This window comes from Chiloscyllium punctatum, chromosome 4 (genome assembly GCF_047496795.1).
Source record: "Chiloscyllium punctatum isolate Juve2018m chromosome 4, sChiPun1.3, whole genome shotgun sequence".
In the NCBI taxonomy this organism is placed as follows: domain Eukaryota; kingdom Metazoa; phylum Chordata; class Chondrichthyes; order Orectolobiformes; family Hemiscylliidae; genus Chiloscyllium; species Chiloscyllium punctatum.
Genome location: NC_092742.1, coordinates 12761318 through 12776369, shown reverse-complemented (window position 1 = coordinate 12776369; position 15052 = coordinate 12761318). Strand labels below are relative to the sequence as shown.

General features: G+C 42.6%; 1 protein-coding gene across 5 annotated transcripts in view; it reads left to right on the top strand.

The window, feature by feature from the left end:
- tdp1 (tyrosyl-DNA phosphodiesterase 1) overlaps positions 1 to 15052 on the top strand; it is a 137804-nt gene that overhangs the window by 104261 nt on the left and 18491 nt on the right. For all 5 annotated transcript variants that reach the window (XM_072568087.1, XM_072568083.1, XM_072568086.1 and 2 more), the window contains exon 15: positions 13284 to 13398. In XM_072568087.1, the coding sequence (XP_072424188.1) occupies positions 13284 to 13398 (115 nt within the window). The remainder of the gene's footprint in view (positions 1 to 13283; positions 13399 to 15052) is intronic.

Sequence of the window (15052 nt, the reverse complement as noted above, 5' to 3'; positions counted from 1 at the left end):
ATACGGACAACTTGTCTGGATGGATTGCAGTTTCAAAAACACTGAAGAATGGAGACCATCTGGAGCAAAGCAGCCTGCTTCATTGGCAGCACTTCCACCTCTGTAAACATGTGCTCCCTACAACTTAGGGCATCAACGGCATTTCTCAAACACAAGATTTTCATCGTTCAGAAGGACAAAAGCAGCAAGAAACACCACCACCTGCCAGCTTCACACCAAACCACCCATCATCCTGACTTGGGAATATATCCCTGTTCCTTAATCAATTCCTGGAAGTCCGCACCAACTCCACTTTGGGATCACATTGATTGCAAGGTCTAAAATTATTGAATGACCTGATGGGTTAGATGGTGAGAAGCTGGTTTACTCCTAGATAGAGTCTAAATCTAGTGGTCAAGGTCAAGGATAAAGCTGCAGTGGGGAGAAATTTCACTTGAAGAGTTGTGATTTAATGGTAAACACTACCCAGAGACCTGTAGATGTTCTGTCCGTGAATGTAGTTAAGATTAAGATCAATAGATTATTAGACAATCGCGGGGTAGGGTAAGAAAGTGAAGCCAGGAGAAAAGGTGCTGTAGTTTTCCAATGATCCTTGTTTAAGCAGTGGGATGAGTGAAATTTTGGAAACAAACCATCGATCTAAAGAGGTTTTCATAACTTAAATCATAAATGATAAAACTCATGAAAAAAATTTGTCACTGACTGACAGGTAAATTAAATATTAAATTCCAAGGTAAATTGATGAATAGTAACAGCAAATAAAAAAGATTTTTATTCACTAAGGCTCAGAGACAACTGTTTATTTGGTGCACAATGACCAACTGGACAGAAAGGCCTGTTGTGCGGATCGCTGGCCAACATTCATTAAGTTAACAGCTCTTTCTCGAAGCTCACATGTAAATCCGTTTGCACAGAGTCTGAGGGTGAGATTGAACTACAGAAGATAGCTATAGCAGCTGCCAATTCAGAGCAAGACAGGCCAACTGATGATCTTAAAATAGAGAAAGAGAGAGGAATGTAGCAGTAGGCCACTCAGCCCTTCAAATTCTGTTCCACCATTCTTGATCCTGGCTAAATGCCATGTTCCTGTGATAGCCCTTTCTCCATCGATGCTGTCAATATCGAGACATCGATTGATCTCTGTCTTGAACCCGCTCCGTGTCGAAGCCATTTGAGATAAGGAATTCCAAAGACCTACCTATCTCTAAATAGAGAACTCCTCACCTCAGTCCTGAATGATCTATTCCTTATTGTTCTGAGAATGTGTTTCTGATTCTGGTCCACACCACACTGAGCCAGGGAAAGCATCCTTTCCATATCCACCTTGGCTAACCCTTTTACAGTTTCACTTCTCATTCTGCTAAACTCCAGAGGATAAAAATCCAACCTCCTCAATCTCTCCTCCGAGGGCAGTCCGACTACCCCAAGGAGCAGTTTGCCGATCCTCTGCAGCACACCCTCTATGGTAGCCGTATCCTTCCTTGGGTGACAGGACCAAAGCTCCACACAATACTCCAGGCATGCTCTCACAAATGAATTGAACTAAGGTATCTCTACTCCTATCCTCAAATCTTCTTCCAACAAAAGCCAACATATCTTCCTAATGGCTTGCTGCACCTACTGACACTTTAGAATCACCCTTTTCAGATGTCCCATGGGCTTATGTGGTACAGTGGTAGTCTCCTTACCTCTGGACCAGAGGAACCAGGCTCAAGTCCCAAAAAAATCTTCAAATGTCAAAGAGTTATAGAATCAAAGAGATGTACAGCATGGAAACAGACCCTTCAGTCCAACTCATCCATGCTGACCAGATATCCTAAATTAATCTAGTCCCATTTGCCAGCACTTGGCCCATATCCCTCCAAACCCTTCCTATTCATATACCCATCCAGATGCCTTTTAAATGTTGCAATTGTACCAGCCTCCACCACTTCCTCTGGCAGCCCATTCCACATACGCACTACGCTCTGTGAAAAAATGGCCCCTTAAGTCCCTTTCAAATCTTTCCCCTCTTACCCTAAACCTATGCCCTCTAGTTCTGGACTACCTCCACCCCAGGGAAAAGACCTTGTCTATTTACTCTATCCATGTCCCTCATGATCTTATAAACCTCTGTAAGGTCATCCCTCAGTCTCTGATGCTCCAGGGAAAACAGCCCCAGCCTATTCAGCCTCTCCCTATAGCTCAAACCCTTCAACCCTGGCAATACCCTTGTAAATCTTTTCTGAACCCTTTCAAGTTTCACAACATCCTTCCAATAGGAGAGTGACCAGAATTGCACACAATATTCTAACAGTGGCCTAACCAATGTCCTGTACAGCCGCAACATGACTTTCCAACTCCTATACCCAATGCTCTGACCAATAAATGAAAGCATAGCAAACACCTTCTTCACTATCCTATCTACCTGCGACTCCACTTTCAAGGAACTATGATCCTGCACTCTTTGTTCAGCAACACTCCTCTGGACCTTACCATTGAGTGTATAAGTCTTGCCCTGATTTGCTTTTCCAAAATGCAGCACCTCACATTTATCTAAATTAAACTCCATCTGCCATTTCTCAGCCTATTGGCCCATCTGATCAAGATCCCACTGTACTCTGAGGTAATCTTTGCTGTCCATTACACCTCCATTGTGTTGTGACACCCCTCCGGAATAGATTGGACTAGACCCTGGGCTGTTTGGCTCAGAGGGAGGGACGGCACAACTGCACCATAAGAGCCCCAACTTGCTTTCAGTGACTCATGAACAAGGATTGTGAAAAGCCAGGATCCTGATTGTTAAAGTAGACCACTGATCACAGGCTCCCAACTTGAGAATGACCCATTTATTCCTACACTTGCTTTTCTCCCTTTACTAATCCTCCCTGGGTTCCTATGTATATCCAGTGTGCTCTAATTTCGTTTACTCATCTCTTGTATTGTTTCCTCTCTGAAAGCTGTTTGAAAACCCATACGCACCACATCCACCGGTTCCCCTTAACTATCCCAACATTGTTAAAAACAGGTTTGTCGAGCATAATTTCTTTCTCCGTGTTCAATTTATCTGATCCTTCCCTTGTTTTCTCAGTGTCCAGTTATCACGTCCCTTATGATAGATTCTGGTGTTTTCTCACTGACTGAGGTTAGGCTGTCAGGTCTGTATTTCCCCATTCCTTCTCTAGATAGTGAGGTATCTTTTGTGACCTTCCAATCTGCAGGTATCATTCCAGAATATGTGGAATTTTGAAGAGGATCACAGATGCATTCCCAATTTCTACAGCCACCTCTTTTCAATACAGTGGGATGTGGATCACTGGATCCTAGAGAGTTGCTAACACTCAATCCCATTCATTTGTCATGTTCAATTATTTTTTTTAATGAATACTAGATTCTTTCCATTCCTAGTTCCCTGGATCTCTCATTTCTGGATGATTTTTTAATATTTTCTCCATGAAGACAGACATAAAGTTGTAGTATAGTTTCTCTGTTATTTCCCTGTTTCCAAGTGTGCACCACTTGATTGTGATGTGTCCCTTCTTCCAAATGGGTCTGAAAGGGTTAATATTGAGGTGTGCAATAAGCATTACCTACCATGGTGATGTCATCGGGATTTTTGTAAGAACATTTTCGGATCTCGAAGGAAGGAGGCTTCACATTTGGTACTCAGTAGTCTCTGTAACAATGTCTATCGTGTCTGTGTAAGCCATAGGTAGTTGCTAAGATGGAATAAACTACATCTTGTTAACTATGAGAGATACTTGGAGTTAGAGCACACATTTAAGGTATTGCATTTTGGTAAAACAAAGGCAGGGCGTACACAATTAAAAGTAGGGCCTTTGGAAGAGCTGCAGAACAGAGAGACCTAGGGGTTCAGGTACATAATTCTTTGAAGTTTGCATCACATATAGATAGGGTCATGAAGAAGGTAGAAGTGGGTACTGCAGATGCTGGAGATTAGAGTCAAGATTAGCGTGGTGCTTGAATAGCACAGCAGCACCCGAGGAGCAGGAACATTGACATTTTGGGCAAAAGCCTGTTGAAGGCACCGCTGAGCAGGTGCTGCCTGATAGCACTGTTGTTGACCCTTTCCATCACTTTACTGATGGTTAAGAGTAGACTGATTGGGCAGTAATTGACCGGGTTGGATTTGTCCTGCTTTTTGTGTACAGGACATACCTGGGCAATTTTCCACATTGTGGGGTAGATGCCAGTGTTGTAACTGTACTGGAAGAGCTTGGCTAGGGGAGCGGCAAGTTCTGGAACACATGTCTTCAGTACTACTGCCGGAATGTTATCAGGGCCCATTGCCTTTGCAGTGTCCAGTGCCTCCAGCTGTTTCTTGATGTCACGTGGAGTGAATCAAACTGGCTGGAGACTGGTATCTGTGATGCTGGGGACCACTGGAGGAGACCGAGACAGATCATATGACTGAAGGTGTTGCAAATGTATCATCCTTATCTTTTGCACTGATGCGCTGGGCTCCTCCATCATTGAGGATGGGGATATTTGTGGAGCCTCCTCCTCCAGTGAGTTGTTTAATTTCCCCCCCCCCCCCCCCCCCCCCTCCCCAGTTCACAACTGGATGTGGAAGGACTGCAGAGCTTTGATTTGATCCATTGGTTGTGGGGTCACTTAGCTCTGTCTATCACTTGCTGTTTATGCTGCTTGGTGGCTTTACCAGGTTAACACCTGGTGCAGCTCCTGGCATGCCCTCCTACACTGTCCATTGAACCAGGGTTGATCCCCTGGCCTGATGGTAATGGTTGAGTGGGGGATATGCCGTGGCATGAGGTTACAAATTGTGCTGGAGTACAATTCTGCTGCTGTTGATGGCCCACAGCACCTCATGGATGCCCAGTCTTGAGCTGCTAGATCAGTTCAAGTCTGTCGCATTTAGCATGGTGATAGTGCCACACAGCACAATGGAGGGTATTCTCAATGTGAAAGCCGGACTTCGTCTCCACCAGGACAATGCGGTGGTCACTTTTACTGATGCTGTCATGTGTCTGCAGCCAGCAGATTGGTAAGGATGAGGTTGAGTCTGTTTTTTCCTCTTGTTGGTTCTTTCATCATCTGCCCCAGACCCAGTCTGGCAGTTATATCCTTTCGGACCCAACCAGCTCGAACAGTAATACTGCTGCTGAGCCACTCTTGGTGGTGGACAGTGAAATCCCCCACTCAGAGTATGTTTTGTGTCCTTGCCAGCCTCAGTGTTTCCTCTAAGTGTTGTTCAACATGGAGGAGCACTGATTCATCAGCCGAAGGAGGATGGTACGTGGTAACCAGTAAGAGGATTCTTTGCCTGTGTTTAACCTAAAGCCTCGAGACTTCATGGAGTCCAGAGTCAATGTCAAGGACTCCCTCCTGACTGTATCCCACTGAGCCGCCACCTCTGCTGGGTCTGTCTTGCCGGTGAGACAGGACATATCCAGGGATGGTAATGGTGGCGTCTGGGGTGTTATCTGTAAGGTATGATTCCATAAGAATGACTGTGTCAGGCTGTTGCTTGACTAGTCTGTGAGACAACACTCCCAATTTCGGCACTAGCCCCCAGACGTTGGTAAGGAGGACTTTTCATGGTCGGCAGGGCTGTTTGTGTTTTTGCCATTGTCTTTTCCGGTCCTAAGGTCGATTCCAGGTGGTCCACCCAGTTTCATTTCTTTGTTGTGACTTCCAAGCAATTGATTAAACTGAGTGGCTTGCTAGGCCATTTCAGAATGCAGCTGAGTGTCAACCACATTGCTGTGGGTCTGGAGTGACATGTAGGCCAGACCAAGTAAGGATGGCAGATTTCCTTCCCTAAAGGACATTAGTGAACCAGGTGGGTCTTTTTGACAATTGACAATAGTTTTGTGGTCATCAGTCGATTTTTAATTCCAGATTTTTAAAATTGAATTCAAATCCAAATTCAAATTTGAACCCAAGTCCCCAGAACATTATTCTGGGTCTCCGGATTAATAATCAAGCGATAATACCACTGGGCCATCGTCTCCCTCTCCTTTTTTTACAACGTCCAAGTCACAAGCTTTCCTACACAAGATGCCACTGGAGTGACCTTATGAGACTTCTGACTTAGAGAGAGCAAAACAGAGTTGGGACAAAATCCAGTCCCAGACAAACATAGGACTGAGGAGCACGATTAATCAGTTAGACCAGAAGACCAGAAGCAATAGAGACAGATCTCAGCCGTTCAGCCTATCCAGTCTGCTCCACCATTCAGTGAGGTCAAGATTGATTCAATAATCCTCAACTCCATTCTCCTGCCTTTTCCCTGTAATCCTTTATTCTCCTACTGATTAAAAAAAGCAGTCTATCTCAGCTGTGAATATACTCCATGACCCAGCCTCTCCAGCCCTGTGTGGTAAAGCATTCCACAGATTCTCTACCCTGTGAGAAAAGAAATTCCTTCTCATCTCTGTCCCAAGTGTGTGACTCTTTATGCCCCTCTGGTCTCAGACTATCCCAGAAAGGGAAGCAACCTTTCCACCTGCTCCTCCAATCAGTAAGATAGAGGAAGGTAGAACATAGAACAATAAAGCACAGAACAGGCCCTTCAGCCCTCGATATTGCACCGACCAGTGAACTATTCTCAGCTTGTCCCCCTACACTATCCCAAAATCATCCATGTGCTTGTCAAGATGCGGTTATAGTCCTGTTTGTATCCCTCTCCCCGCCAGTGGATTTTGACTCCCTCAGTGTATTGCTCCAAAAAACCTTGCTGGGCAAACTCAGTCTATCTCGACAGTAAACTTTGCATTAGTGACCCTGCTTTCTGTAACCCTGAAACTGGTAAATAGGAGTGACCGAGTTAAGAGCACATTCAGTTGAGTGTTTAACCCACTGGTCTATTGAAACCCCTGGAAGTGATTAGTTTTGGAGGATGATCACTTGATGAGGGCAGGGAATGGAAGACTATTTGGCTTCACTTTGTAAGTTAAGCTGATGCCTGTCCCTTCATTGGGGAGGTGGGGAAAGCACATTGTTGGTGGTCTTCTCAGTGGTGATGATGAAAGGACTTAACTGTGTGAAAGTATCACTGCTTTTCTGCAGTATAATCTCTTACCTGTTCCCACATGATAAAAGTGCTCTAATCTCCAGTCCTGCTCCATGGAGATCTTGATTTGGCTTTTTAACCAAAGACTCCAATTGGTTTGAAGCAGTCTCACACTGTGAATAAAACAAACATTTGGATAAATTAAACCATTTCTCACATTTCTGATTTGAAGCTCATTATACCCCATTCCTCTCGAAGGAGATTTTGTATTGTTAAGTGGGACATTTTTCTCTCCCCACCAGTTCTGAAACAGTGAGGTGTTAAATGAGGAAAAAGAAATAATTGATTGCTAAATGAGGAAAGGGTTTGATTGCTTGGCTTTATTCCACTCCACAGTGTTATCATTATTGTTGTCTGCCTTTTCAAAGCACAGTTGTTTCCAAAAAGCAATTCTTGACGTTAAAATATTGTGAAATGAATTCATGGCTTGTAGTTAAATCTTTAATTTCCTTGCAGTCAACCCCCAGTGGTGTTAAGAAACTATCGTTACCTGGGGGAGAAAAGGACTTGTATTTATGTGGCACCCCCGCCCCACGATTGGATGTTCTCCAATTATTTTTGCAGCCGTTGAAATAAAGCTATTGTCACAATCCAAGATTTAATCTTCTCGTGCGGTTTAATTGGCCCATGGCTGATTGTGACAACCCAGTTATTAGTTTGTCTGCACCAGTCATTGTTGAGGAAAGCAGCAGTGAAGTCTGCTGGCTAGCCAGCTCTTTGGGATGACGAAGAAGTGGGGTTGACATTGAGAATGGTTACACGTCCTACAGATTTCAGCTGCCCGTACTTCTGACCAAAAGCCTTTTATTTCCGGTTTCCTCCCACAGTCCAAAAACTATGCAGGTCATGTGAATTGGCCATGTTAAATTGCCAGTAGTGTTAGGTGAAGGGGTAAATGTAGGGGAATGGTTCTGGGTGGGTTGCTCTTCGGAGGGTCGGTGTGGACTTGTTGGGCCGAAGGGCCTGTTTCCACACTGTAAATAATCTAATCTAATCTAAAAAAAAAATTAGGGGCCCAAACTGCAGAAAATGCATGGCGACCATGCCCTCTGATCATTGACCAAGACAACAACAAATCACTGTGGGTGTGTCTTACCTTACAGGTAACGACCTGGAAATAATCTTAACATCATGGGCTGTCAGTCTTTGGGAATATTTTTGCCGTTTTCCAATAGGGGAATGGAATATAAAAGCTGTGTAGTCATATGAGTCATAGGTGAGACCACATCTAGAGTCCTGTGTATAGTGTTAGTTTCTAAACTAAAAGAGAGATAGATTTAGATTGGACAAAGTTTACTCGACTAATTCCAGGAAAAGGCTTTGTTTAATGAGGGAATGTGGAGCAGTTTGACTCCATACCCATTGAGATTTAAAAGAATGAGTGGTCATCCGATTAACGCATATCAGACTTTGACAGCACCAGAGCTGAGAGGATGTTTCCTCTTGTGGGGGAGCCTAGGATCATGGGAAACTGTTTAAAAATTGTGATCAGGACCAGGAACTGAAAGTTCAGAGATATTCAATATTTAGGAAGGAACAGACAGAAAGGGAAAGGAGCTGGAGTTGCACCGATAATGGAAGATGTGATCAGTTTATAAAGGAAGACTTTAGATCGGAAGAACATTCAGAACCTGTTTGGTTGCAACTAAGAAACAGCAAGGGAATGCAGACACCAGTTGGAATTATTTATAGGCCACCAAAATGTAGTGGTAATGTGAGGCATGGCATAAGTCAGAAGGTGAGAAAAGTTTGTGGCATTTACAACAATTTAATTTGCATATAGATTGGGTAAACCAATTGAGTACTAAACCTATAGATGACAAATTTCCGGAGTGTCTTAGGGATGGCTTTCTATAGCAGTACATTGAACCACCTTAAGGACAGGCTATTTTGGGATCTAGTATTATGTAATTTAAAAAGCCTAATTGATAATGTTATTGTAAAAGAGCCTTTTGGCTCCCAGATGATAGAATTTTACATTAGATTTGAAAGTGAGGTAGTTCAGTCTCAACCAAGGCTGTTTAATTCGACTCAGGGAAATTATGAAATCACGAGACACAAGTTGACTGAGCCAGATTGGGGAAAATACATTATAATGACTGTATGTAGGCAATGGACAGTATTTAAAGAACTGTTACATGGCTTACAGCACCTATACATTCCTTCATGGGTCAACGCTCAAAAAGGTCAGTTAACTGACTGACAAAGGAAGTTCACAATTGTTTAAGAATAAACAAAAAGGTTCATAATGTGGCCAGAAATCTTAGTAAATCTGAGAATTGGGAAAATTTTAGAATACAGCAAAAGAGGACCAAGAAACTGCTGAGGAATGGAATGGAATGCAAATGCAGTCTAATGAAAATACATATAACGGGACTGCAAAAGCTTCGTTAAGTATATAAAAGGGAAACATTTGATTAAAGTGTATATGGGTCAGGAGAACTTACTGTGGGGGATAGAGAAATGGCAGAGGAGCTAAATGATTACTTTGTCTGTTTTCACTGAGGAAGATTCAAGTGATTAGGGAGAATGTGGAGTTGAAGGAAATTGGTATTAGCAAGAAGATTGTACTAGAGAAGTTGATGGGCCTTAAAGTTGTCAGGTCCCCAGGACCTGATAGTCTACACCCCAGGATGTTGAAGAGGTGCCTGTAGAGGTAGTTAATGCATTGGTGATCATCTTCTATCATTATTGGAATGATTCCTGCAGATTGGAAGCTTTCAAAAGTGATCACACTATTTAAGAAAGGAGCAAAGGAAAATTACAGAACTACAAATGTATCAGCCTTACGTCAGTAACAGGGAAAACACGAGGAACTATCATAAAGGCTGTGATAAATGGACACTTGGATAAAAATGATCTGATTGAACATAGACAGCATGGATTTGTGAATAGAAAATCATGTTTGACAAACTTGGAGGAGTTTTCTGAGGATGTTATGAACTAAACAGATGGAAGGGAATCAATGGCTTTGGTATGTGTGGGTTTTCAGAAATTTATTGATAAGGTCCCCCGCAGGAGGCTGGTTAGAAAAATTAAAGCACATGGTTTGGAGGTAATATGTTGGTGTGGATTAAAAGATTGAGTAACAAACAGAAAACAGAGAGTAAGAATAAATGGGTCATTTTTGCATTGGGTGTCTGTGACCAGTGGGATACCACAAGGATCACCTGTTTGTCATTTATATCAATGTTTGGATATGGGATCAAATATAGTGTTTCCAAATTTACGTAAGCTAAGTTTGAATGTTGTTAGGAAGATACGATGAGGCTGCAGGAAGATTTGGACAGGCTTAGTGACTGGGCAAAGACATGCCAGATGTAATATGATGTGTCAAAATGTGAGGTTATTCACTTGCTAAGAAGAACAGATGTATCTTAAATTGTGAGAAATTGGCAAATGTAGGTGTGGGCAGGGGTATATGGGAAAATACATGGTAGGTGCAATATAAAGTGGATACCTGTGAGGTTATTCATTGTGGCAGCAAAAACAGACAATACAGTTAATATCTGGCTATAAATTGGGAAAGGGGGAGGTGCAATATGACCTGAGTATCCCTGTACACCAGTCGCTGAAAGTAAGCATGCAGGTGCAACAGGCGGTGTGGAAGGCACACGATATGTTGTCCTTCATAGCGAGGTGATTCGTGTACAGGAGCAGGAACGTCTTGCTGCATGTGTACAAGGCATTGGTGAGACCACACCTGGACTATTGTTCCAGCTTTGATCTCCTTATCTGAGGAAGGATATAGGGAGAAAACAGAAACAGGAAACTGAGTTGGATACTCTGTTAACTTCAACATATTGAATAGGATTAGGATAAAAAGGGCTCAATGACATACCCTGCTCCATACATTCTGTGTTTCTATGTACAAAAGGAGCTGGTTGTCCTGGACAGTGGGTCACTGAAGACTAACATGCAGATGCAGCAAGTTCTTAGGAAGGCTAATAAAATGTTTTTAGATGAGATTAGATTCCCTACAACATGGAGACAGGCCCTTCAGCCAACAAGTCCACACCGACCCTCCAAAGATTAACCTACCCAGACCTCTGACTATGGGCAATTTAGCATGGCCAATTCACCTGACCTGCACATCTTTGGACTGTGGGAGGAAACCGGAGCACCCGGAGAAACCCACGCAGACACAGGGAGAATGTGCAAACTCCACACAGACAGTCACCCAAGGCTAGAATCGAACCTGTTAGCTTCTGTCACATGAGGATTTGAGTTTAGGAGCAAGAAATCTTGCTTCAACTGTCAGGAGCATGGTTAGACTGTACCTGGAGTACTGTGTGTAGTTTTGGTCTCCTTATCTCAGGAAAGATGTTATTCCGTAGAGAGAATGCAATGAAGGTTCACCAGACTTGTTTGTGAGATGGCAGGACTGTCCTAGAGAGAGATTGGGTAAACTGGATCTGAATTCTCCAGAGTTTTGAAGAATGAGAGGTTATCTCATTGAAGCATATAAAATACATGGGAAAGGTGTTTGCATTGGTTGTGAAGTCTAGAACCAAATGGCACACTTTAGAAATTAGATGGATCTCATTTAGGGACAAGATGAGGAGAAATGTATTTTAGTCAGAGGGCTCTGAATCTTTGAAATTCCACAGAGGACTATCGAGCTCAGTATTTGAGTGTATTTAAACTAGAAGATGGTCAATGTTTGATAATCAGTGGCTTACAGGGTTAAGGGGGTGGTGTGAACAAAAGATGTGATTACCTGAAATGGTGGGAGCATCCTTAATGGGCTGTATGACCTACTCCTGTATTTATGTTCTATAACCCCATTAATCTCAAATCATTCCTTTACAGAGTCCAAAAGGGACAACATCACTTTTACAGTACCCAAAAGCAACCCTTGTACAGTTTGCCAGAGAAAAATATATCTTCCGAACACTTCAATTTTTAACTTCTTATTTAACTTATTTTTCTAATTAACCTGTTTAGAGGTATTATTATACACCTCTTGAATCGGTGGGACTTATACCCAGGCCTCTCGGTCCAGGGATAGGGACACTAAGGACACTAAGTGGGCAGCATGGCAGCGCGGTGGCACAGTGGTTAGCACTGCTGCCTCACAGCACCAGAGACCCGGGTTCAATTCCCGCCTCAGGCGACTCTCTGTGTGGAGTTTGCGCATTCTTCCTGTGACTGCATGGGTTTCCTCCAGGTGCTCTGGTTTCCTCCCACAATCCAAAAATGTGCAGGTTAGGTGGATTGGCCATGCTAAAATTGCCCATAGTGTTAGGTGAAGGGGTAAACGTAGGGGAATGGGTCTGGGTGGGTTGCTCTTCGGAGGGTTGGTGTGGACTTGTTGGGCCGAAGGGCCTGTTTCCACACTGTGAATAATCTAATCTAATCTAAACTAACACTGTGCCACAAGAGGGCCAATATGCTGTGATTTTAACTCCTAGCCTGGAAATCCTGATAGGTTCTTTCTGGAATTATCATACATCTGAGCTTAAATATACCTAATTTCAAATAACATCTTCAGGGTTTTATCCCAACACTTTTGGTTTGGGGCTGTACTAATTCCTTACTCTAATGTAGCCGAGTTTTACTATACTTTCCCCTTCTAAGCAACACTGCCATCTTGATCCAAAAACTTCACAGAACAGCCCAACGTAAAACTGAGAAACAAATTCTCTCTCTCTAAACCACGGTTGTTTCACCTACATTTAGTCATTTCTAATGTACCTTAAAGCATAATGGTTACCTTGCTAAGTCATAGAATATCCAAGGTAAACAAAAACCCATTAGTGCTGTCAAAGTAGCTCTCACAAACTGTTTTAAAATAAATCACCATGGCTACAGAAATACTTCCAAGTCAATTATTAACTTCAGACACATAGGATACCCATATGTTGCTAACCCACCTCAAAATACATGATACTAAAAAGAAATATCAATCACATATCTATTATCACACCCTCAAATAAAAAATGCTACCCATTAAATCAGTTTTATTCTTTCTTGGGTTCTGTCTGACCTGCTGAGTGTTTTCCATCATATCCTTTGTGATTTTGTATTTTGTAACAATCGAAGTAATTACTATCAGAACAACTTTATTCTTTTGTTCCCAGTTGTGACATTTATCTCCAGATGTGTGAAAAATGAATGATCAGAAATTCAAGGAACGGTTGGAATGTTTGCAGGGAAGGGCTAATGACGGTGACTGCGTCTGTGGTGCCCCGATATGTACATTGCTTGCTATCACCTGTCACATACTGTTTCTCTTGATCACCAGGGGATAGAAACCGGTCGATTTTCAGTATGCCAAGATCGATTACCAGACTGTAAGGTGTCAGGGATGTCATTCCCTGTCCCATATGACCTTCCTCCAGAACACTACAGCAGCAAAGGTAGGTGATAGACAGCTGTGGCTTCACTCTGTGTTCAAAATGTAGATCCTTTTAAGGGTCAAAAGAACAGCTCCAGAGTTGATTAAGAGTAGATGCTGAATATTGGACTTTGTAAAGGGCTCTTGTGACACAGTGGTAGTGTCTCTACCTCGGAGTCAGGAGACCAGAGTTCAAGTCCCCCATTACTGTTGTGTCAGCTTTACTTTCTGTGCTGAAGCCCTGGAAGGGCCTTCGAGGTGTACAGCACTGAAAAAGGTCCTTTGACCCATCATAAAATGAATGCACAGCCTTCAGAGTTCCCACCTTACCTACAGCTCAATCTCTGTTAATGGCCTTTCTCACTCCAAAATCTTAGTGTAATTTCTTTTTGACATTGAAAACGGAACACAACCAGTGTTGACGATGAGCAATATCTTCACTCATTACTGTACAGAAAAATACAAAGTCTGTAATGGTCGAAAATCTTCAGTGTGATTTAAATCTGTGTGCTGTCACTTTATACACTATAGTTTGACTGCAAATCCTGCCAATATGCAGAGGAACGGAAGAAGTGAATTCATTAATAATGTATATTCAACTGATGCTAAACATTTTTCACATCGCACCCCTTGGCCTAATTGATATTCAGCACAAAAAGAGGTTTTTAAGAGCTGTAATTTGCTGTTTCAATTATTCACAGCCAGAGCTTAATTTTTAAAAATAACTCTTTAGATATCTAAACTTCTAATAATTGCCTTATCTTCAACTCATCTTATTTTTGGTGCAGCTTATTTTATAAACGATTTTGAGCTTGCATACAGCTGGCAGATCTCCTCAGGTGATGCCTTACTGGCAGATCCCTATATCCCTGTTTATGGTCTGGTCAGTCTGGACCTGGGTAACAAAGGTGAACATATATAATATCAGAGGGGAAGGGAAAAGACACAGAGGAAAGATCCAGGTCTCCTTCAAGCTAACACACCATGCTAACTCTGATCCTTTGTTCTAACCCTAATCCTGAAACTCCCTCCCTGATCACACTATGGGACACCTATGGCACATGGACTGCAGCAGTGGCTTAACAATACCTGTGAAGGGTACCTAGAGGTGGGCAGTAAATCCTTTGACATGGGGCTTAGTATCCACACTCATGAGTTTTGGATCAAAACAGATTAGTCAAGGAGAAGGCAAAGTCAAGAGCTGATTTTAGTCTTGGGCTTCTTCATAACATTGTTTATTGCATATAACAACCAAATACTACAATACACGATATTCAGTCAGATTATAATTACTGTTACATTGTTTAAAGACTATTGTATGAGTTCTATAACCTTTGCTCAGCTCTCTGTATGTTCCTCTCTCCTCTCTCTTTCTCTCTCTTGCCTGCCTTAACTCCACTCCTCTATTTATGTCAGTGAGGGGCAGCTCCGTGATAACTTCAATATTACTCCAAGGTCTGAAATCCTTTGCACAACAATACATGCTTGCCTTGCCAACAGTAATCACATTCCATGAATAAATCAAAAACAACATGCCTTTCTGATCTCAAAGTGTCCCAAAGTGTATTGCATTAACAGCACATTATTCTCTGCCATTTCCGCAACCCCACCACCAGAGATATATTTCCGTCCTATCTGTGCTCCGCAGAAACCATTCCCTCCATGACTCCCTCGTT